Below are 24,007 nucleotides of genomic sequence, written 5' to 3' on the forward strand. Positions count from 1 at the left end.
GAGTTTTACATAGTTTTCATGTGTTGTGAAATATTATTCTTCTTTTGACTTTTTTTAACCATTTAAAAATGTAAAACCTCATTCCACTCCTGGGTATTTATCTGAAAAGAAAATCAAAACATTAACTTGAAAAAATACATGCACCCCAATGTTCATAACAGCATTATTTATAATAGCCAAGATATGGAAGAAACCTAAGTGTCCTCAATAGATGAATGGATAAAGAAATGTGAGATAGATATATATAAATAACAGAATAATACTCAGCCATAAAAAATAGAATGAAATTTTGCCATTTGCAACAATGTGAATGGACTTGGAGAGTGTTATGCTTAGTGAATAAGTCACGCAGAGAAAGACAAATACTGTATGGTATCACTTATATGTGGAATCTAAAAAAGAAAGCAAACAAGTGAATGTAACAAAAAAGAAACAGACTCACAGATACAGAGATCAAAGTTGTGGTTACCAGTGGGGCGAGGGGAAGTTGGAGAGGCAAGATAGGGGTAGGGACTAAGAGGTATGAACTACTATGTATAAAATAAATAAGCTAGAAAAATATACAATACAACACAGGAAATATAGCCAATATTTTATAATAACTATAAATGGAATATAACTTTTAAAAATTGTGAATCACTATGTTGTACACCTGAAACTTATATAATATTGTACATAAACTTTACCTCAAATGTATATATATATTTGCCACTCTAATCTCATGGGCCATACAAAAACAAACAAGTAATGGGCAGTTTGGCCCATGTGTCTTAGTTTTTTAATCTTGACAAACTCGAAAGTTGACACTATCTGAAAGGGAAAATTTTTTCTTTACCCATTTAGGTTCATTCATTGGAGGCTTGCAAATTAAACTGACAAAAGACAGATTAATAGGATAAAAGATAAATTCTTATTCATTTATGGGGAAGCACTCTGAAAAATGTGACTCAAAGGGGTGGTTAGAATTTGGAGCTTATATACCATCTTAACAGGGGAAAGGAAGAAGAAGAAATGACATTTATGGGAAAACAACTGACTTTTAGGAAAGGTAAATGACACTTAGGGGAACAAATGGCAGCTATGATAATTTTATGACTGTGTCTGTTCAGGTGGTCTCATATCCAGGTGAGAAGAATCAGTCATCCCTGCTTGTGAAACTCTGGGGAGAGGATCTGTGATAGTTGAGTTCTTTTGGGAGGCTCTGCGGTTACCAAACTCAGGTTCGACTGCTCACCACTAGAAAGCCAATACTCAAGAGCCGAATGTTAGTTGGAACGGAAAAGTGGCTTTACTCAGGAGGCCAGCAACCTGGCGAGAAGGGAGACACATGTCCAAAAATGAACTCTGCAATTCTACTGGACCATGGAAGTTTTAAAGGGAAAATCATTTGGGGAGGCAGTCAGAGTCTTTGTTATTCTCTACTGTGCACAGACTTTCTTCTGACTGGTTGGCGGTGAGGTAACAGGGAAATGCTCCAGCAATCTTGTCCTCAGCCTGAAGTTACCATCCTCCACCAGGGAGGGGGCCTTAGTGCCCACAGGAAAACTCAAAAGCATTGCTGTGCACTACTGCTTCTTGACTGCTCTCCCTTTACTTCGGCACTCTCCCTCTTCCCTAATTAGCAACTATTTGAATCTGCCCTTTGGAACTCTGGGATGGTCAAGGAGGCTGAAGGAAGCCTATTTCCTACAAGCAAGAAACAGGAGACACAGAAAGGATTTGTACCCGGGAGGGCCCCACAGGGTCTTACTCTGTTTCAGTCCCCACTTTTCTTTGATATCCCTCAGTCTTGAGGAGAACATGTGTTGGACAAGAAAGCGAATCACCTTTGGGGTAGAAATGTTAATCATAAACTCGGCAGAGGAGTTCAGTTTTAGGGGGACTAGGTACTCCCAGGTACAAGAGCCTTTTCTTGTCCCCTGTTCCTTGTTTGCAGGCCTTCCCTGAGTCCTAAGGGGCAGATGCAAACAGTTACTGATTAGGGAAGGAGGAACACAGGAACAAAGGAAAAGCAGTCAAGAAACAACAGTGCCCCGGTAAAGCAGAGACCAAGTTCCCCACTGTGGATACATGTAACAATCTCATGCACGTTTCTGAGTTCTGTGGGAACGAAGGCCTCCTCCCAGGTGGAGGATGGTAACTTCAGGCTGAGCACAAGATTCTGGAAACACCACCCAATCAGAAGAGAGTCACCGATCCTGCAGCCCTCTCCCTGAAAGTTTGCCTTTAAAAAACTCTTCCCTGAAAACTACCAGGGAGTTCGGGTCTTTTAAGCATGAGCCGCCCATTCTCCTTGCAATAAAGCTTTTTTTGCTCCAAACTCTGACAGTTCAGTTTGGCCTTACTGTGCATCAGACACAAGAACTTGGGTTCAGCAACAGCCGGAGAACCTCTGCTGCTGGGGCATACACTGCGCTCCCCTCTTCTTGCTTCTCACCGACAAAAAAATTAAAACCTGCCAGTTAGACTCTTCTCATCAAACTATTGACTGGACTTCTTTAAGTCCCAAACTCTTGTGGGCTATGCTTTCTCATTTCAGTCATGCACCAGTTTGTTTGACCAAGCATAGATGGTTGAGAAATCTGTGACCTTCGGGTCAGAATCCATTCAACCAGGTGAGCCAATCAATAGGGTCAGGACCAAAACTGAGCGAATAAACATCAACTTCTGGGGAGGAGAGGTCCCCCGGTTCCCACTTCTACCAAATAGTCATATGATGGGGAAGGACATGAGAAAATATATCAAAAATACCTTTGTTTTTTGACAGTGTTGCACAAGGTGACCTGTTGACTTTATTTTCCTTTATTTTGGTGTTCTTATGTGTCTGTCTTGTATTTAAAGACCACCTTTGGTACTTAGTTAATATTATATATTCCACATTGTGAAATAAGTCAAACAATGGGGAAACGATATTTTATGTAACAGTAACTTGCTTTCCCATGAAAGATAATGAGTCTAAGTATTTTTCTCCTAAAGAAATGGTTAAAATGTAATCTGCAGTCAACAGGCAAGGGCTATATGTCTCATAAGAACTTTCACCTTCAAAACAAGGTGGTCAGTCTTTAAATGGGCTTCCCCTTGCAATCAGTCAGTCAGTCAGTCAACAAAGATTTACCAGTCTACCATATGCCAAGGGCTGTGCCAGTGTTGGGGTGCATTGATGAACAAGACAGATAAAGACCAAACAGAGGATTAAGATTGAGGAACAGGGTAGAGATTCATTTTTTTTTTAATTAATTAAGAACTATTTGAGACAGAATAGTCAAGAATGACCACTCTGAGGCTGACAGTAATATTTAAACTGATACTGAAGTAAATGCAGACTTTGAAGTGATTAAGAACAAGGGACACAGCCCAGCGTAGCTCTGTTATCAACATTCTGGGGTGTCTTTACATTGTTCATTCAGAGAGTTGCGGGCAAAAGACAGGTGATGTAGCACTTCTGTTTTTAATAATTACAGCTTGAATTATCCAGTAATTTTTAGTCCTGAAAAGGGATCCAGGAAGCTACCCAGGATTCCTGAGAAGTCTCTCCATCTAAATGAGACAGTCTGGTAATTTCCTAGTTTTTTATTGTTGGTTCAATAGAAATATTTCAAAGTGGCATGTGACCACTTGATGCAGAGTCTGGGTTTCTCTATAATAAATCCCTTTGCCAAAAGCAGGAGCTGCAGGCTTGCTGCTGGCAAGAGTGAAGCAGATGGGTGAGTAAAGCCATCCTCATGTGGGAGCAGTTTCCTCTAGGAGCTCAGTCTTGATACAAGGCACAGTGCGCTCCCAGGAGGGTGACAGTGCCACCTGACAGGGCCTGCCAGCCGTGCCTGGGCAATAACGTCGGCATTATCTGAGGTGGCTGGCAGGATGCCTACCTTCTGGTGTGTTTGGGTGAGTGGCTGAGCCAGCCAAGGAGAGGCTGTATGATTGAGAAACCAAGGATTCTTGGTTAGACTGAAGACTTCATTTGGGAATCTAAAATCTTAAATAATCTGTTGGACTTTAGCCATATATTTCCCCTAAAGAGTAATGTGCTTTTTTCCAGCAAAATTTTGTTGACGGTTATGTTATTAAGGAATGAACTGAGATGAATATCTGGAAATGTTATTTAATGGCATACTGTCCTAAAAATCTGAAGACCTGCAGGAGATTTAAAAATCCTAACCCGTGTTATAACTTTTTAAAAGATTGTGAAATTATCAAAATGCACATGAATCAAATTTTAATATACTGTATGGTGGGTGGGTGAGGCTGTCTGTTGTACCGTTTCTTTCTCCGAATTCTCAGGCATGGTTTGGCACTGCAAGAACTCTATAACATTAACAAATTCAATAAAGTAAATACATGGAAATTTAAAAAAAGGGGGGGGGTTACGGGTATGGTGTGTGTATTGGGTGGGAGAGGAAGTATCCAAAATGAGCCTAGAGAAGAAAGCTGGATGTCATTGATGGGTTTTAAGGAGGGAGAGGATGTGATCAACTCCCCAGGGCAGGAAGGGGAAGCAAAGAAATGAGTTACAGAACGAGCTGGCATAGGTCTTGGGCGAGAGGCAGAAGGCTTACACAGGCTGGAAGTAGATAGGGTGTTACCAGATAGATTAAAATTGTGTTTTGAAGTGGAGGCAACAGGGCTTAAAAATAATTTGACACGACATGGGAGAAGATAGCTCAGTGGTAGAGTGCCTGCCTAGCATGCACAAGGTCCTGGGTTTAATCCCCAGCACCTCCACTTAAAAAATAAGTAAATAAATAAACCTAAGTAGCTCCTCCCCTAAAAAAAAAGAAAATAATAATAATAATAATAATTTGACATGGGGATGGAGCTGAGAAAAAAATAAGAATTATCCAAGACTCCTAGGTTTCTGGCTTGGGATCATTTCCCTCAGTTTATTTCCTTCAAAGCACTTATCAACAATTAAAACAACTTAAGCCATTATTTTGTTAATTTTTTGTTTCTCTACTCACTCTGTCCATCTAGAATAATGCTGTCCAATGGAAAAGTAATGCAAGCCACATATGTAATTTTAAATTTGCTATTAGTCACACTTAAAAAGATGTGATATTAATTTTCATGATATTTTACTTAATCCAAAATATCCAAAATATTATTTCAATAAGCAAATAATATAAAAACTTAATGAGAGGTTTTACTTTTCTTTTTGTATTGAGTCTTCAAACTACAATATGCATTTTATACCAACAGACATCTCATTACAGACTAGCTGCATTTCAAGTCCTTAATAATCACCTGTGGCTGGTGGCTACATACTGGACAGTGCAAATCTAGCATAGGAGCCACTGAGGGCTAGTCCATTCAGTCTAGTTCAGTGTTTCTCTCCAGCAACAGGAAACATTCATTGGCACACAGTGAGCATTTGATATATTTTGAATGAATGAACAAGTGCCTGGTGATGGGGGTAGGGGCTTAGTGCAGGTAATAGTTTTGGGGGTGGATTCAAAGCTTCCATTTTGGACTCATGAAGTCTGTGGTGTCTATGGGACCTCAAAGTCGAGATGGCAAGAAAGGAAGTGAATATGAGAATCTGGAACTGAGATGAAAGATCTGGGTGGAGTTATAAATTTGGCATCTTGATGGATTATAAATCCAAGAAAATCATTGTGGATTACCTCGGGAAAGAGTGCAGAGAAAAGAAAGAGCCTAGGATCCCTCCCTCAAAGATACCAACATTTAAATGTTGAGTGACAGAAGAGGAAAATCAGGAAAGGATGGTGGTGTCAAGAAATCGAAAGAGGAAGTGTCTCAAGGAGAAAGGAGTAGTCAACCCCGCTGAAAGTTCTGGTGGAGAAAAAAAAGAAAAAAAGAAAAAAACCAAGAAGACAGGAGCATTGAAGTCTTAACAATAATCCTGACTCACATTCCACAATCATGATCTCTTTTTAGCCCTACTTGTAATGCTCTGAGTTACAGAAAGATTGGTGTATTTTTAAATTAAAAAATTAAAAAGTTTAAAGAAGGTTAGCCTCCAAAAGGTCAAGAAATCTAGCTAGTTTATGGGAGAACCAGATGGAGAACCCAAGGCTCTTAGTCCATTACTACTTAAAGAACATATTTTAAAGCACCGAGACTAACAAGTGACCATGGAGGTTTACTGAGGGAGCACGACTAACTGTGACTTCACCAACCCTAGGTGGTTTGAGAGTAGATGTACCCTTGGCAACACCCTTCAAGTATGGAACTAGATCAAGATTACATGATTGGGATTTCTTGCAAGTTTCCTAAGTGTCTGCTGCCCTTCATTTATAACACCTAGAATTCTCACCACGCTGTTCCTCATAGAACTCCATTTCTTAACCTGTCTTAGGCAGTGTAATTCTACTACTCCTGCAGGACATTAATATTAATTAAGAACAACTTTATTCAAGACAAAGGTCAGTTATAAACGTTTACCAAGTGCATTCATTCTTATGGGTAAATTAGACTTTCTCAGCTGCATTTTGAAACACAGAAAGAATGAAATGATCTAAATTCTATGGCTAAGTAGTTGCATGACCTTGAATTAGACTTTACCTTTCCTGTGCCCAGTTGTTCTTACCTACAAAACAGAAGGGCTGAACCAGATGATCTCTAGTTATCAGAATAATGTACGATTTAATGCTATAGCTAATTAGGTTTCCTTCTGTCCACATATTTAATAACTTCAAATTTGATCAGTGCGAAAAGATCATCCTAAAGGAAGCCAAGAAACCTAGGAACGAATTCCAAGTTCACCGCCAGGTAGATCTGTAATCACGGAACAGGGTATAATACCCTCACTGTTCCCATATGTTAAAGGGGATGGCAACTCTCACGCTCATCTCCAGCAGGGTTGTTTTGAGGACTGAACCAGATACAGCAAGTGAATGTGTTGTACTCCGTACAGTTCCAGAGAAACGAGAAGTGCAATTATCGTTAAAGCAGATGTTCGAAACACAGTATACATTATCACTCCCAACAAATAGCAGGCTGAGTCCCTGTCATTTACCCTTAGGGCATGTGACTTGTTACTTTTGTTGACTAGATTATGGTATTGGAATTACACTCAACGTGAGAATGGAAACAAAAATCCTGATAATCTCCAGAGAGTGCCTATGTTTGAATGTTTACAAGAAAATAATGGACATACACACAAAAAGAAAGAAATTTTTAAAAGAAAAAGTGGGAAGGAGGGAATTCACAGGCAGAGGAGGAAGAAAGGCCATGGCAAGGCAAACTTAGGAAAATAAAGGCGAGTTAGAAGAAGTAACAGGGATGGGGAGGGGAAGTGGGCAGCAGGGAAGAACCGGAGCCAGTTAGCCTGCGGGCGGCGGTGGGTGGCGAACGAGTGGCTAGCCCAGAGCCTCCCCAGGCAGGCAGCGGGCGGAGGAGGGGACGAGGAGGGTGGGGCTTGGCGAAGGGCAAAGGCAGGGCTGGGCTTTAAAAGGAGGATGACCCTAGCTAGTTGATGCCGCGGGTGACCTCCGACGCCCAGGGCGAGGGAACCCAACAAGGGAAAACTGGAGGAAAGGGCCGCCGCTGAGGCGCACGGACTGGAGAGGGGAGACCCCCGGAGCGCCCGGCACCCCGCCACCATGAGCGAGCTGTACAGCAAGCAAGACACCCTGGCGCTGAGGAGGAAGCACATCGGGTAAGGGCTCCCCAGCCCTGAGGAAAGGCACAGAGAAGAGGGGATCACCAGCGCAGGGGGCGGAGAGCTGAAGCGGGGCGGGGAGCCGGCGGGCGAGCCGGCGGCGCGCGGAGGCTCCGGGCGGGCGGTTGCCCCCGGGCGGTCAGACCCGCCGCTCCTCCGCCCAAGGGGGCCGCCTCCCCGCCCGCTCCCGCCGGGTCCGCGCGCTCTGCAGCCCCCGGAGCGGGTGAGGGCTGCCGGCCCGCTGGGGGGATTGACCGTGAGGCTGAAATAGCCACGGGAGGAGAGCCACGGGTAGCTCTCCCACTCCCGCCAACAAGAAAGTTTTTCAAAAGTATGAACTCAGAAATATTTTTGACGATGACTATGAAAACTAATTCTGACAATTCTTGTTTAAAGTGAACTTTTTCTTCTTGCACTCCTGGTTAAGAAGTAAAAGGTTAATCCAGCCAGTTTGAAAAACAAAACAAAACAAACAAAAAACTTTGAAACCACTTACTTAAGGGTGAGATGCCACTTACCTTGGTCTGCCCATCTGTGCCGTCACTTCAGTTTAAAGTGTTCTCTCCGGTCTGCTTTGTTTTGCTCGTATTATAAACGACTTAGTAATATACTGGTGAGTACAGGGCCGAACCTGAAGTGACACCTGGGCTGTGGTCCTAGTAGCGTGTCCAGTTACCTTGTGACCTCTGTCAAGCTACTTTAATTTCTTCTAGGAAAGGAGGAATGACATTCTACTTCACAAGAGCAAGCAAGTGAGATTAATACGTGTGATCTGGCTTTTTAAAAGTTACATGTAAATAGCTGCGGCCACGTGCGACCCCTAGCCACTCCAGTACTTACCTGTGACTAACAAGAGCTGCAGCAGTGGGCCCGAGAGAGGACTGCGGGGAGCGGGCCGGGAGAGGGGTAGTGCTTAAGAAAGAAAATGATACCCTGGCGCCTCTTCGGAGCAATGCTGGGCGGTTTATGAGGACTTGATCTCCTAATGTCAACCCAGGAGGTTCCAGGAGGTTCCAGGAGGTGTAGGAGGCTAGTTAAATCTCTGTCAACCCGGCAATAGTGTCAGATTCCTTCCTCATTACCCGATCACCTCCTCACCCTTACGTAATCACCACTCATTTCTGTTCGCTTTCAATCCTATGTGATTAAATTCCAGTGGAAGCCTAATGATTTCTGATGTGAGCAGAACAAATTCTGTGAAAGGAGGAAAGGTAGCCAAGGACTGACCGAAAGAATTTTACCTGAAGTCTGAGTGGCGAGGTGGAAAGTACACTAACAAGGAGACACGGTGAAAGCTGCAGTCTTCAGCCCATGTTCACAGCACAGGGTTTTTCTGATTTTAACTTATAGGTGTAAACTAACAGCTGAATTTGAACCAATAAGAAAATCTCATTAAACATTAATTTCATTTTAGCTGATCTTAGTTTAGGTTAGTTTAGCTTAATCTTAGTTTTAAAATTCAAGATTACCTAGTCACAATAATCACAATACCTTCTAAACATTTGCATATTCATTTAATGTATAAGTATCTAATTACCTTGTAAACTACCTCCAGTGCATGTGTTATGCAACATCACCAAAATAAAAATAATAAATTTTGTTTTAGTTTCTAAATGTGCATAGAGCCCAATTCAGAAATCTTTGTGATGTTTCTATGTTGCTAAAATTTATACTCCAGACAACCATCCAAATAACCAAAAATATGAATGATTTATTATATGCTCAAAAGACTGGGTTAAAGGGTTAGAAGAATAATTGGATTTTATTATTTAAGGATGGAAAATCCATTTGATGCAAGACAAGTACCAGTCTAAAGACATGAAAATGATCTGTAAAATCACCTGCATAGTACTTAAGACTGAGTTATTTGTATTTAGCTTTTAGTCCTATTCATTTCTTTACAAATTCGATTAGAGGGAGAGATTAGATTAGATTAGATTAGCAAGCAAGCTGTATTCTGGGCTATAGCTTAAGACAGTCTACTTTCAATTCTGGTTTTCTCACTTATTCTCTGTGTAACCTTGATCAAGCTTCTTCATTTTTCTGTACCTCAGTTTTCCTCACTTATGAAAATAAGAATAATAATAACTCCTATTATATATTATTGTTGGGAGGATTAAATGAGATAATACTTGTAATATCTGGCAGTTCTTACACATAGTAAGCCTTAAAAAAAAAAAAAGAAAAGAAAGAAAGAAAAAGTTTGGGTTTTTTCCTGGTAGAACAAAGTTTCCCAGAGGCAAGTTGGTTATTGGTTTGTGTAATTACAGCTGTCAGAGTTGATCCACAGATCTCCAAAAAGAGTTGTCAAATCATGGCAAATTTAATACAAGAAGCATGACATGTGAGCAGTGTCATGGATGGGGGATTAAGGTAAAAGGTTCTAGGCTAATATGAAATTAAAAAAAAAAAAAAAAGTATGCCACCTCAGTTGTGTTTTCCCTTTCCTTTATGTAATTGTAATTTTCCACTGATCGTGACCTTCACTGACAAGTAAAAACACGGAGCAGTCCTGCCAAACAAAAGTGTTTCCTTATTTCTAGGCCGTCATGCAAAGTTTTCTTTGCTGCGGATCCCATCAAAATAGTGCGAGCCCAGCGGCAGTACATGTTTGACGAGAAGGGTGAACAGTACTTGGATTGCATCAACAACGTCGCCCATGGTAATGTACTGTCTTTGTTGTGCCTTGAAAAATACATCTTGGGGGTCAGCCGGGCTTGGCACCATTAATATTTGTCTCAGGAATTGCAGTGGCTGCATTACTTGGCTGAATGGGACCCATAGTCCTAGGCAGGGACGAGCTAGAGCGAAATGTGGAGAGGAACAAGAAAGATCAACTTTTTTTTTTCCTCTTTGCTACAGAATCTCCCTCACTTCCCAGGCATTTAGAATTGTGACTCATTTGGGGGGCTTTTGTCTTCTAAATTTTAGTGGGACACTGCCACCCAGAAGTGGTCAAGGCTGCCCAGAGACAGATGGAACTGCTCAACACAAATTCTCGATTCCTCCACGACAACGTTGTCGAGTATGCCAAGCGCCTGTCAGCAACCCTGCCGGACAAACTCTCTGTTTGCTATTTTACAAATTCAGGGTATGTTTCGAGGTTTCCCACCCATCCTCATTCCCACCAACCTCTTCGTCTCCTCTCTCACACATCTTTTCTTTTTGATTCCTGGTACAGATATTTTAAAAGGTTTCCTAAGATTTTTGCATTTACTAATGACCCCACGTAGGGGACCTGACCTTTCTGGTTCTCTTGCCCTGGTCCGCCAGCCCGCTGTAGTAAGACACTGACAGCATGTTCCGGGGCTCTCGACACAGACTAAAATAATAGCCTGACGGTTAACAAGTGCACACCACTCAACTGTTAATTGCCTTGGCTTCCTTAATGAAAGATGGGGAAAGCACACCCTTAAGTATCCCTAAAGGATAGATGCTCGGGTTGTAACCACGTGAGAAAACCTGGCTAGTCAAATGGTAAATAGCTAAGGACTCTAGATGAACCTAGATAGTTCTTTCAAAGCATGAAATGAAGAATTTAAGCAAAGAAAGAACTCTACTAAACAAGCTATATAACTTTTGTAAGATTTTTAATTGATTTGTTTCCTTAGGCAATTAAATGTATTTTCCCAACACAAACACGAGGGAGGAAGGAGTAAATTTAAGTGAATAGATATGTCACAACTTTTAAATTCTGTAAATTTAAATTATTCTTTATCCATATAGATACAGAATATCTGTATCTATAGAAAAGCTCACAGTGCAATGTTATACGGGGAGGAAAACTGTATATACAGCATAAGCTCATTTTAAAATGATACATATGTACATATGTACTAAAACTATTAGAGATTCTGCAGATGTTCTATTACATGATTCTGTGGTTCACTTTTCTCTTTTCAATGAAATATTTTAAAACCAAATTTGTAAACAGAAGATCGTTCTTTTTTCTTTGTAAAGAATTAAGATATTTTAGGATCTAATGTGTTGTTCTAAAGCACTCTTGCTTTCAGTACATTAAATATCATAATATTTGACTTTCACTTCTAAAGAACCTATACTGTCAAAGAGAGATTAGCCTTAGAGAATACTGTCACCCAAGACTGGAGGTGATAAAGGCTGGAATAACCTTGAGGTTAAACAGGCGTCAGTCTGAATGCTGGCTCTACCTCTTCTTAGCTGTGAGAACTTATTCTGGCAACTTAACCTCTCTGAGGCTGTTTCTTCACCCATAGAAAGGAGATGGCAAAACTTGCCTTACAGTGTAGTTATGAAAGTAAATAAAAGCAAAACACTCAGTATGATTTTTGATGTACTAAACATTCCACAAATGATTATTTAAACTCTCTTAATCCAGATAGAAAAATTATGATCTTCATTTTATAAATAAGGAACTAACCATGTACTGGGTCAGGATAGCATAGTTTAGTAGCCAGGTTACTGGGCCCTCATACTCCCATTCCTCCCATTGAGATCAGGCTTCCTGGTCTCCTCAAAGTTAGTCACCTACCAACGTGGCTGAATTGGGCTAGAATTTAAAATAAGCATAATATCCTCAAATTTGTATGGAGCTCTCTCTGTGTCTCACTGTTCATTGAAGACATCTAGGGGGCTTAGAAAGATGAAGTGAGATATCTGGGTGGGCAAGATTGAGGGGAAAGAGAGGACCTCAACTTATTTCTTTATCTAGCCCTAAATAATTAGAATCCTCAACTTTGGTAAATAGTATTTTGAAAGATTTTTAAAAGAGCTTATGTCACATTGTCCCTTATCTCTCTACTGTCTTAATAGTTCTGAAGCCAATGACTTAGCCTTACGCCTGGCTCGGCAGTTCAGAGGCCACCAAGACGTGATCACTCTTGACCAGTAAGTCTTGGACACAAAGCTTCAAAGCAGGAAGCTCTTTCAGAGATGAAAGTCTGTTGATCCTATCTGACTAATACCATAAGCACATCTGGAGGAGGCTGGGTATATGGCACAAGGGTTTTTATTATGTATTAAGGTTTCAAGGCCAGCCCAGGCCTGGAGGACACCCCAAGTATCTGGAGGCTCTTTTGGGTGCTGTGGTCATGGTTTCATGGGCTCTGCATGAAGCAGGTTTTACTTTTAGTTTGAGGCATTTCAAATATCTTTTCACAATCTATCATCTGTCTTTTAACTTTCTTCATGATATCCTTCAACAAAAATCTTTCATTTGATTAAATCAAATTGTTGCCATTTTCATCTCATGTTTTGCATTTTCTAAGTTTTGTTAATATCTCTCTCCTTGACACCCATTCCCAGCCCCCAGATCAGAAAGATGTTCTTCCTCATTTTCTTCCACTACTTTTATAATAACTCCTCATATTGAATCCACCTGGAGGCCACTGTGTTACCATTATGCATGGCTGTGTCTCTGAGTTCGCCTGCTATCCCAGTCATTTCTTTGTTCTTATTCCAATACCATACTAATTTCATTATTATGGCTTTGTAGCATGTTTTAATTTATAGTAGGGGAAGTCCTCCCTCTTTGCTTTATCTGTTCATGGGCCATTTATAATTTCTTTTCCAGATCTTCCAATTATATACCTCTGAGCAAGACACGTAAAAGAGAATATCATAGCCACCTGTATTTTAAGTGAGAGAAAGGAATTTCCTAGCCACTTGATCACCATTCAGTTTTCGTTTTGTTTTGTTTTGTTTTGTTTTTAATAGAGGTAGTGGGAATTGAACTCAGGACCTTGCACATGCTGAGCACATGCTCTACCACTGAGATATACCCACCCCTTCAATCTTCCTTCTTTTTGAAAAGACTCCTCCTGTTCCTGACCAACTTGCATTTGCCCAATATGTGCAACTGGACATCTTTTAGAAACCGTCCCAAGCAGAAACACAGCCCATTCCATGATATAAAGTTGTTTTTAAAACTTACTAGAATGTAACTATCAAATACACTTAAAGAATACATAGATAAGTTTCTCATGAAGCTATAGAAAATAATTTTTTTTACATTTAGATAATCTAATTTAGCATATCTAATACAATCCAAAGAAATTAAGTTTTTTTCCCTGCTGAAAAGTAGCTGTCTATGGGGATACATACTTGGATTTCTATGTGTTTTATTACATGAATCGGGAGAGCTGGACAAATTAATGGCCAGACTTATGAAATATTAGCTTCCATATAGTTAAATCTGGCACCAATGTTGAGATTCTCCCTGGATGACATGCAGTACTATTTTTCATATACCAGAAAAGCATCCTTCTGTGAGTGATTTTGGTTACTGTTTTTTTCTTTTCAGTGCTTACCATGGTCACTTATCATCTTTAATTGAGATCAGTCCATATAAATTTCGCAAGGGCAAAGACGTCAAGAAGGAATTTGTGCATGTGGTAAGTATCTTGGAATTCAACAATTAGAATGTTAGGACTAGAAGAGTGCCTAATGGTAATCCAGTCCAGTGCTTTCATTGAAATGAAACCGTGAAAAGGAACTCAGATCTAGAGCAGTTGTGTGGCGTGCTATAGTCAAAGAGCTAGTTAATGACAGGAGGTGGTTTGAAATTCATCGATGAGTATCATAATGGGCAAATCAGTATAGTCGTAGCAATAGCAGTTATTTACAGCTATCATTTTATTTTTCTGGCCCCTTGATCTTTAATTACTTTTTCTATCACTGAAATCAGGTCAAAATTCAGAGTTGCATCAAGTGTGTGTGACTGTCTTAAAATTAAATTACTCTCTGCTAAATTATATAGATTTATTAAGTAAAGTAAATCGTAAATGAAATAAAATAAAGAAATCAATCAAATAGTTGAACCAGTAAAACTCATTTGGCTTAATTAAGGATCAGTAGACTTTTTAAAGAGAATTATTAATACTTTCCTCCAAAATTTTAAGATCTGAAATTAGTGCCAAAGCACTCTAGTTTTCTGAATGAGTACAGCCTGCTATATAGTTAGTAAGTGTTGGTTTATTTTTAATTTAGGATAGTTAGTAGTTCCCATTCATTGAAATTTTCAAATAATAAAATCACACTTGTTTGAATTTGTTCCTTATGTGAACAGGGATGCAGTCTTCACTTATAAGAGTCTAGGAGCAAATCTAAGCTCCTGTTCTTGGGACAAAGATATCAATTCTCACAGAATTGAGAAATGTTAAGGAAAAAGAGCAAAAGAACCTAGAGTCACTTAAATCCCCAGGTCATCTTTCTGATACGCTCTTGCGGGGAAGTGCCTTTTTTAAAAAGCTCATTTGTCCAAGAGACAAATCATGAGACACTGTTACTTTTGATGTCTTCAGGCACCAGCACCAGATATTTACAGAGGGAAATACAGAGAAGACCATGCAGACCCGGCCAGCGCTTATGCAAGTGAAGTGAAGAAGATTATTGATGAGGCTCATAACAGTGGAAGGAAGGTTTGTATTTATAGCTTTGGAAACACTTTAACATCTTATATAAGATGGATTGAAATCATTGTGATCTGTTGGAGAGGTGGAAGACGATTAGATCTCAGCCCCCTTTCTGTTCTTCTCTGGTTACACGTTCACTTGGTTCATATTTCAACAAGTGCATTGTTACATTCATGCCTCTAAGACCATCTATTTTAATTTATCCTGGAAATGCAATTACTATGCCTGTTCAAGAACTGGTGGTCTAATGCTGACCTTCCCAGTGGGAGGCAGACTCTGGTCCAAAGGGATGGGGGAGAGGATTAAAAAAGACAAAATTCCAACTGAGAGTAGCATGGGGGCTAATACAAGGTGGGAAAGGGAAGAGGCAGAGTGGCCCTGGGGTCTTAGGACCAGTGCAGGCTCCCAGATCCGGGGAGCCTTGACACCTCCCTAGAACCGGTTCAGCTTTCCTGAAGCCATGCAGCCTGAGTAAGCCAAGATAGGAAAATGTTCTTCCAGCCTGGGCCTGCTTCTAAGACAAACCGGAATCCTCCTAAATAGGAAAAAGAGTTTCCATTTTCTCAGTCTTCGCCCTACTGTCTACAGCTTAACGTTAAATATTCAGCCCATTTAGGGGTTACTTACTCAGAGTTTGAATGTGATTTGACACATGCTTTGCCTTTAAACTGGCTTATTGCATCAACATGGCAATAAAAAATCTTAACTGAGATAAAAATGAAGACTTTGTGTTTTCTGATTCAAATATTTCTATCTTAATGACTGGAGAGTCTTTGCATTTCTTAACTGTTTGCTCTTTTTCTTCCCATCCCATTTGTTTTGCATATCTTAATGGACGTAGTTTAGACTAGAACCTTGGTTCTCTTGACCACTTACCTCATACTGTGTCTATGCTTTCCCTCTTTAATTTAGCATTACCTGTTTTCTATTTTCTTCTTTCTAGAACAAAGTAGTTCTACTGTGAATTGCCTAATTCTGTTAAGTTAAGCCTGGTTCAGGGCAAGAACCAGAAATACAGCATAATAATTAAGGTTTGTGGCCACAAGTCACTGTCCTATCTCCTTGGTGCAAATTCTGGGCTCGGGCAGCCCTAATTCAGCAAGCTGAGGAAACAGGCACTACAGTAGTAAGTGTAGAACCTGGGTAATTTTTTAGAAGTTCATATCAAAGACTATCAAAACATCAGTCTTATTCAGTTGATCCTAATGAACACACTGCATTTAAATTAATTACGGAGAAATGGAAGGCACCGTCTCCACCATTTCTCGTGGTGGTTTCATTGGTACCCTAACATTTCGGAAACTAATGCCTCGGATCAGTTGCTTTTTCAGCACAGACATCTATTCTTTTCTTTTTAATCAAATTGCCAGTTTGCCTCTTGCCACAGGTCCATTCCCAACCATTTTTTAAATCACTTGCTCTCTAAGAAGTCCTCTTTTTTAGGAGATATGGGAGGGGGACCTAATGGACTTTGACCCCATCTTCTCTTGTATAGATTGCTGCCTTTATTGCTGAATCCATGCAGAGTTGTGGCGGACAAATAATTCCTCCAGCAGGCTACTTCCAGAAAGTGGCAGAGTATGTACCTGACTTGGGCATCCTTGATCAAACTGAAGGCAATGTGACAGTTCTGTAGGGCCATCCTGGTTGTTAAAATATTGAAGTCCTTCCAGACAGGATGGTAAATAGCCACTTTTGAGTGCCTGCCCCCCAGGACTCCTGGAACCCCTCCTCCTTCCCAAGGTCCAGCAAGTAAAGGGTTTGCACATGGCCCAGCAGAGGGGCCTCCAGGACTCTGCTCCACTACACACCTGGCATCTCTCTGATTGGTTGGTGTCCAAGCCTTACTAATTAGTGAAAATTTGAAGATTAACCCTGCTAAACACTACTTCTTGTTCACTTCTTTCTCTTCCCACTTGAAATACTGCAGTAGAGCTTATTTAAGCAGCACAAACCCAAACAATGTTGAATATATCTAATCTAGAAATGAAGTGATTGTATTGCAAAGTCAGTGGCATCACGTAGATGTCATTGGGGATCTGAACACTGAAATGTTTGTAACAAAGATTACAGACTTCAGGTGAACAGCATTTTTTTAAGTCCTCAATAATCTGTATCTCTGTGGGAGGGTTTGGGGACTCTCAGGAGCCTGAAGCCATTAGACTGCCATTTTGCTTTTCAGATATGTACACGGAGCAGGAGGTGTGTTTATAGCGGATGAAGTTCAGGTAGGCTTTGGCCGAGTTGGGAGACATTTCTGGAGCTTCCAGATGCTTGGTGAAGACTTTGTTCCAGACATCGTCACAATGGGAAAACCCATGGGCAATGGCCACCCAATGGCATGTGTGGTAACAACCAAAGAAATCGCAGAAGCCTTCAGCAACTCTGGGATGGAGTATTTCAATACAGTAAATTTGGGCCTCCTACTTTAATGCTGAGATGGAAAAATAATGTGTGTTCTTCTTGCCAATGTAGTAAAGAATAAATTTCATTATTGCCAGATAACCACCCTAAGACCCTAGCCAAATGTTGATTCTAGCCATATTTCATTCTATCTGGCACAATTCTTGTACTTTTCCTTGTGTATCTTTCCTGTTTCTATTCATTGTTCCAATGATAGATGGCTGCCCTGCTAAACTCTGGAGGTTAGGATATTTCATTAACAGATGATATGATCTTTTTTGTTTTGTATCACATTTAAATTCCCAAAACCCTTCTAAAGTGTTTAGATGATTCAATACTATAAATGTTACATGACTGTCATAGGAGATACTAAATTTCTATCTTTGAGAAATTTTATTTCCTTGGTTTTACCCACAAAAGTTATAAGCCTTAAGCTTGGAAAGATTATTATCGTTTTTGCAGTATGTAGACTAGGGCTTGTAACAGCTAAAAGTAAGATTCAAATCTAAGGACATAAATTATTTGGAGAAAATGTCATTGCTTAACTTTTTTCACACAGCTATTCAAGGGCTGAAACCCATATCCCCCTAACTAAACCACACTCTGAAATCCTTAATTCCCAACACAATGTCTGGTTTTGGTTTGGATGAACTAATAAATTCCCCAATAGTCCCTCATACCAGTTATGCAGTATATATATATATATATATATATATATATATATATATATATATATATATATATAATTTGGAATTACATTCTCAATCCTAAATGAATAGAATCACGCTATATTCTAAATCTAAGGAACTAATCGCTTAGTGCCCTTAACAAGGGAAAATTTTATTAAAATTATATCTTTATTTATGTATAAGCCAAATTTCTCATAAATGAAGCAATACCACTAATTTAACTATTATGTTTTCTCATTTAACTTTTTTCTGCAGTATGGAGGAAATCCAGTATCTTCTGCTGTTGGTTTGGCCGTCCTGGATGTAATTGAAAATGAAGACCTTCAAGGAAACGCCACAAGAGTAGGGAATTATCTTACTGAGTTACTGAATAAACAGAAGGCCAAGCACACTTTGATAGGAGATGTCAGGTAGATTTACCATGGAGTTGTCGTGTAGTCATTTGTCCAAATGAAAATTGATTATATTTTATCTTATAAACTGAATGTAGAAAACACTGAAAAGCGAAAAACAACCCTCATCTTTAATCCAGAACCCAGGTATCTATATCTAACCCACCATTAAATTTGGGTATATATCTCTCCTGACTTTTATACTTTTTTGAAAAAATAAAGCCGGGATAATCTCAGCAGCTAAAGGATGAAAAGAAGGAACTTAAAGTAACTCTAAATGATCTATGAAGAATTATTTAAAATGACATCTAAGAAAACTCGGTATTTTTCATATAAGTATACGTATAGACATTAGAGATTTATCATCACGAGTGTCCTGAGACGCTAAATAACATGACAATGTTGTTTTTAAGCCTTTTTCTTTTATAATTAACTGGAGAAAAAAAAGGATGGAAAAACTAGCTTGATTCAAAAACTATAGGAAGTCCTGTAGACACTGGATTGGTACCTTGGATTAATTAGAATCAGTAACAATTAAGCTTTAAAGAGAATCACATTCAGCTTCAAATCAAACTGAAGTTTGAGGACAGTGCAGTGCTTGATAGAGTGTGTCAAGTTTCCTTTCTTTACCTCCCTCAGGGGTGTTGGCCTTTTTATCGGAATTGACTTAGTGAAGGACCACCAGAAAAGGACCCCCGCCACAGCCGAAGCTCAACACATCATCTACAAGTAAATGCACCCCTCACCTGTTTGGTATCTCATTTGGTATCTCGGCTTGAAAGATGCCCACCCACATGAATGCTTCCTTTATTTCCTCTCATCTCCCCAAATAAGGAAAGTTTAAAAAGTTTGAGCAATTTGTAAATGTGGGCTTCTTGCATGCAAACACTAAACTGCTCTGCTGTTCACATCCTTCTGAAATAACCTTAATTATCACTTGTATGCACATGTTCCTGTGCTAATTAGGATGAAAGAAAAGCGAGTGCTTCTCAGTGCTGACGGACCTCATAGAAACGTGCTTAAAATAAAACCACCTATGTGCTTCACTGAAGAAGATGCCAAGTTTATGGTGGACCATCTTGATGGAATTCTAACAGGTCTGTCCAGAGATCTTTAAAGTAGAAGCTCCCCCGCCCCCGCTGCCCAACCCTTACCCTGGTCGTGCACAGCAGTGTGTCTTGCTATTCGTGTCAGTTGAAGGAGGGTGGAAATGAATGTGTACATTTATATTATTACGTATTTTCACTTTTTAAAAAAACCTGCCTGTCTTTATTGTGCTCTGCACCACAAATGCTGGCAGTGTAGTCCTTCAGCTTTGTATCATGAAAATATATGAAACATTATTAATAAAAATTATTGGCTGTGGGTTAACAGTTATTTGCTTTATGCTGAATCATTTGACTTTGTGTATATTTCACTTATTACAATTTAATTTTTGAAGACTTTTGTTTGTCATTCAGAATTATAGCCTGTCATAGGAATTCATCTTTTGTCTACTTACATTAAATGATTAGGTTAATTTGTTTTTCTGTTATGAGCATAAATTGAGATTAGAAAGTAAAGTTAGCAATGTTTGTAAAACCATATTGAAAAAACATAAAGCTCTGTCAAATGTTAGAGTATTTTTGATGTTGCTTTAGTTATGTTTTTAAGATCCTACTTCTCTGCTCCTCTTCAGCCTCTTGGGGTTAGGAAAAGGCTGATAAGCCAGGAATCCATACAGCATACAACATAGATCATTAATATTTGGAAACTTGAGAGTCAGCCCCAAGTTATTAGCAGTACCATCACTGTCTTTGGACCAAGAATACGCTCACACCCTAACCTGGCCAGTGTTCCTCACACACCTGTGTTTCCTCCGGTCCTGTGAAAGGCCAGGCGGAAGAGAGTATGGGTTGGTGCAAATCTGTCACTATTACTTAAAAATCATCTCAGAGCTTGAGCATTTTTAATGGTGGGGCTGAATAATTTTTTTTGAATAAAGTAAGTGAAGCAGAGCTAACATAGCTTCAGCAATGATGAAACGCTACAATGAAAGTCTAAGGAAAGGCAGTATAGCTCAGTGATAGAGTGTGTGCTTAGCATGTGTGAGGTCCTGGGTTCAATCTGCAGTACCTCCAGTAAAAAAAATAAAAAATAAAAAAATAAAAGCCATCTCTACCATTCATTTTTCAATTTTAAAAAATGTAATTCAATTAAGAATTTTTTTAAAGTTTAAAAGCAGCTATTTTAATAGTGACATTTTTAAAACACAGGTACCTGTCTATTCTTTTTTTAATAATAATTTTTTAAGTTTATTTATTTTTTAAATTTTTTTCAGTGGCAATACTGGAAATTGAACCCAGGACCTTGTTCGTGCTAAGCATGCATTCTGCCACTGAGCTATACCCACCCCCCAACTCTGTTCTTTGTTAAGGGTATTCCTATAGTTACCAAAATGCTTTTTTTTTTTTAAGATTTTTATGTTTTTCTGTCTTACCCATTGTATCTTCCTTGATATAGGTTTAGAAGAAGCCATCAGAGATAAAACTGAGAGTGTGATCACTGAGAATACTCCATGCAGAACCAAGGTAAGAGTCTGTTACTTAATATTTAGGGAGATGTTTAAAATTGGGGGAATTTAAGAAAAAAGAATGCAAATTTTTAAAAATTGTACAATGACCTTTAGAGTAAAACGCACCTTTGCTAGAGTTGACTTACTGTTGCAGTTTTGAGTGCAGAATTAAATTTCAAGGTAAGTGTCATACCACTTGACAATCTGTTTTGTTGTTGTTGGGGATGGCGAGGTAATTAGTTTTATTTATTTATTTTTAGAGGAGGTACTGGGGATTGAACCCAGGACCTCAAGCATGCTAAGCATGTGCTCTACCACTGAGCTATATACCCTCCCCCCTCATACCACTTGAAAGGAATAAAGCCGAAGGACCATTCGTACAGGATTATTCCCATACCAAAAAAACAAGAACAAAAAACTCCAAAACCAAATAAGACCCCTCAAGATTGCAAAGGGGGCCTTCAAAATATATAAAGAGACAATAGCAAATGTCCTGAGTTCCTTCCTGTGTGTCGGAGGGCCACCTGACCCTGCCTCGAAGTCTCACACACTGTCTTTAATCAGCAAAAGCATCGGCAGCATGGCTCCGGAACGCCAGAGTGTGGTGCTGAAGTGAAGTGAAGTATAAGCCCTGACTGGCAGCCGGGGCCTGAGAACTGTCTGGCACGGAGTGGCCTAGTTTCTGCATTTGATGTGCTTCCAGCAGAGGCTTCTCCATTCTCTCCCTGAGCTGCCCAGGGTGTGAGAAAACGCTCCCGGGGTCAGAAACTGCAAGGCAAAAACTTGAGAGGCTTTGTTGCATAATTTGTTATTTGTTTATGACTTCGATGCTTAAAGGAACACTCAGTGCCTCCAGCCCGCCTGCTCATCCAGTGTAGTCAACAGAGTCCCTTTCTTGATTGAAAAACTTTAGGCCCTTTGAAAGCAAATGATTTGCTAGCAGAATGCTTCTGTCTCTTGGTACAGCACAAACCAGTGCTAGAAATCAATTCCTGTCTGCTGTTCTCAGCATGACTTGTGGGGTCTAGCACGGAATCACAGCTGTCAGAACTGAGCAAGCATTAGACAAAGCTTACACAAAAGGGAGTTCATCACTGGAAGTCCCACTTTGGGGTTAGCAAAGTTAGCATATGTTTCTGAAATTTTGGCTTAGAGTCCCAGATTTTATGTTGACATCGCATTTCAGATTTCTATGGAAGATACTGGATGATACCAATCAGGGTTGGGGAGGAACAGCTGACAGTGTTGTGCTGTGTTGTGTTGTGTTCTCCTGTGTGCCATGTCGCCTGTTGGCCTGGGGAGTCAGCCCTGTGGAGGCTGGCGGCTGGGTAGGTTAGAGGTGGGGTGCCCACGGGAGTTTGTGCTCTTGTCTTGCAGATGTCTGACGAAGCACACTTGGAATCGCTCAGCGATGGCATCCTGGACCCCAAAGAAAGTCCCAGCAGAAAGAGAAATGGATTGTGCACAGATAAACATTCTCTGCTCAGTAAGAGGCTCAAGACATGAGAGGATGCAATGTGCAGAGACATAAATGAGCAGAGTTACAGAGAATGAATGGAAGGGTCCCTTCTGTTAATAGCTCTCTTGAACCCTCTAAAGGAAGAATTTGCATTCCACTCAGATGTGTAAATAAAAAGGTGAATGAGTAATAAGAATAACCCAAATGATAATCAAACCATGTCAAGATTATTAGTTCAGCCTCTAGCCTAATTCCTGAGCTGAGATTCCTGAAAGTACTTTGTTTATTCTACTAAATTTCAGCGTCACATTGAATGTTGACTTAATGTTGGCAGTTTTACTTCTCATGTTTGAATGTAAAAAGCAAAGTACAGTAGGTTCCTGAACTTGGAAGAGTTAGTGCCATAAGATATGAATTCTTTAATGATTTAATTTATACATATTTATGGACTGTAATAAAATAGAAGGTGATGTAAACCAAAAAAATTTTACTAGAAAAGTGTTTTCTCTTGCAGAGAATATTAGGGTTGGAGTGGCAAAATCAAAGCCATTTGGGAAAAATCACATGCAGCAAATATGAAGAAGTGTGTGAATAATTTGGGCTTCTGTTGGGGAACGAGGTTACTCATGGTCCTGCAGGGACTGGGGCTGGGGGTGGGGGGAGGGAACAGGAATATACCCAGAAACACTCAAACATGCGGCTGGAGCAGCAGCAGGAGCCAAAGCACCGTTCAGTCAGGAGACCTGGGTTCTGGCTACTCAAGACGGTGTCACCTTGCCAAGTCACTTACCATCTTCCTCTTCTCATCGAGTTGATCGCCTGTGCACCCCGCTCACACACACACAGATACACACATTTCTAGCCAGAGATTGGCAAAGGGAAGTGAGGAAGCCTGAACGGTACGAGCCTGTCGTTAAACGTGCTGGTTCCACGAAACATCCACTTGGCGGAAGAAAGTGGAAGAAATTTGACTTTCTTGACTTTCCATTATCTCTGTTGCTCTCCTAATAGTTATTAAACTTTGTGTTTTGGTTTTTGTTCTGTAAAAAAAAGAAATAATTTTGCTGTGGCTGTTTCATTATAGCTGAGAAAGATGTTGGGAAGAAAATTAAACGTAAAAAGCTGTCTTTCTGAGTTTGTCATAAACTCAAAATGCCATCAAAAATGCAAGGTCTCTTTATTAACATGTAACTGACTGTGGATCCAAACTGGATAGCGCTGAGATTGGTACCCAGGAGCTGGCGAAGAGGAGAGAGTCTAGAGGTCTCTGTGGTTTGGTCCTAGGGAACAAGATAATTCCAAGACAGTCAGGCCTTTCGCCATGCCCCAGCTCAGCCCACCTGTGAGCGTTCTCCGGGGGGCTGCTCAGAAAGTGCCTGTCTCCTCTTACTGTTCATGACAGGAAGGAGAAGACCCAGAGCTGAGTTCTGAGTTCTCCAAGTATAAGGAATAGAAAATGGAAAAGTAAGGCTTTCTCTTCAACGTACTTCACTCTTCT

At 40.1% G+C, this 24,007-nt stretch overlaps 1 protein-coding gene across 2 annotated transcripts; it reads left to right on the plus strand.

The window, feature by feature from the left end:
• Positions 1–7,407: 7,407 nt before the first annotated feature.
• Positions 7,408–23,636, plus strand: ETNPPL (ethanolamine-phosphate phospho-lyase). Of its 2 annotated transcripts, none has more exons than XM_010953649.3 (13): positions 7,408–7,618; positions 10,165–10,283; positions 10,553–10,712; positions 12,413–12,487; positions 13,902–13,992; positions 14,902–15,018; positions 16,508–16,590; positions 17,195–17,420; positions 18,360–18,514; positions 19,136–19,225; positions 19,463–19,593; positions 20,999–21,066; positions 22,428–23,636. In XM_010953649.3, the coding sequence occupies exons 1-13, from the start codon at positions 7,563–7,565 to the stop codon at positions 22,554–22,556; spliced, it is 1,500 nt and encodes a 499-aa protein (XP_010951951.2). In that variant the 5' UTR covers positions 7,408–7,562; the 3' UTR covers positions 22,557–23,636. The 2 variants fall into 2 exon arrangements, with proteins under 2 accessions (XP_010951951.2, XP_010951952.2); XM_010953650.3 differs by having other exon boundaries at positions 17,195–17,240.
• The last annotated feature ends 371 nt before the right edge of the window (positions 23,637–24,007 follow it).

The sequence above is a fragment of the Camelus bactrianus genome, chromosome 2 (genome assembly GCF_048773025.1).
Source record: "Camelus bactrianus isolate YW-2024 breed Bactrian camel chromosome 2, ASM4877302v1, whole genome shotgun sequence".
In the NCBI taxonomy this organism is placed as follows: domain Eukaryota; kingdom Metazoa; phylum Chordata; class Mammalia; order Artiodactyla; family Camelidae; genus Camelus; species Camelus bactrianus.

Excerpts from the sequence above, each read along its gene's own strand:
- ETNPPL (XM_010953649.3), top strand. The coding sequence starts at position 7,563 with ATGAGCGAGCTGTACAGCAAGCAAGACACCCTGGCGCTGAGGAGGAAG. Across the intron at positions 12,488-13,901 it reads GACGTGATCACTCTTGACCA|TGCTTACCATGGTCACTTAT; the intron begins GTAAGTCTTGGA and ends TTTTCTTTTCAG. Across the intron at positions 21,067-22,427 it reads ATACTCCATGCAGAACCAAG|ATGTCTGACGAAGCACACTT; the intron begins GTAAGAGTCTGT and ends CTTGTCTTGCAG.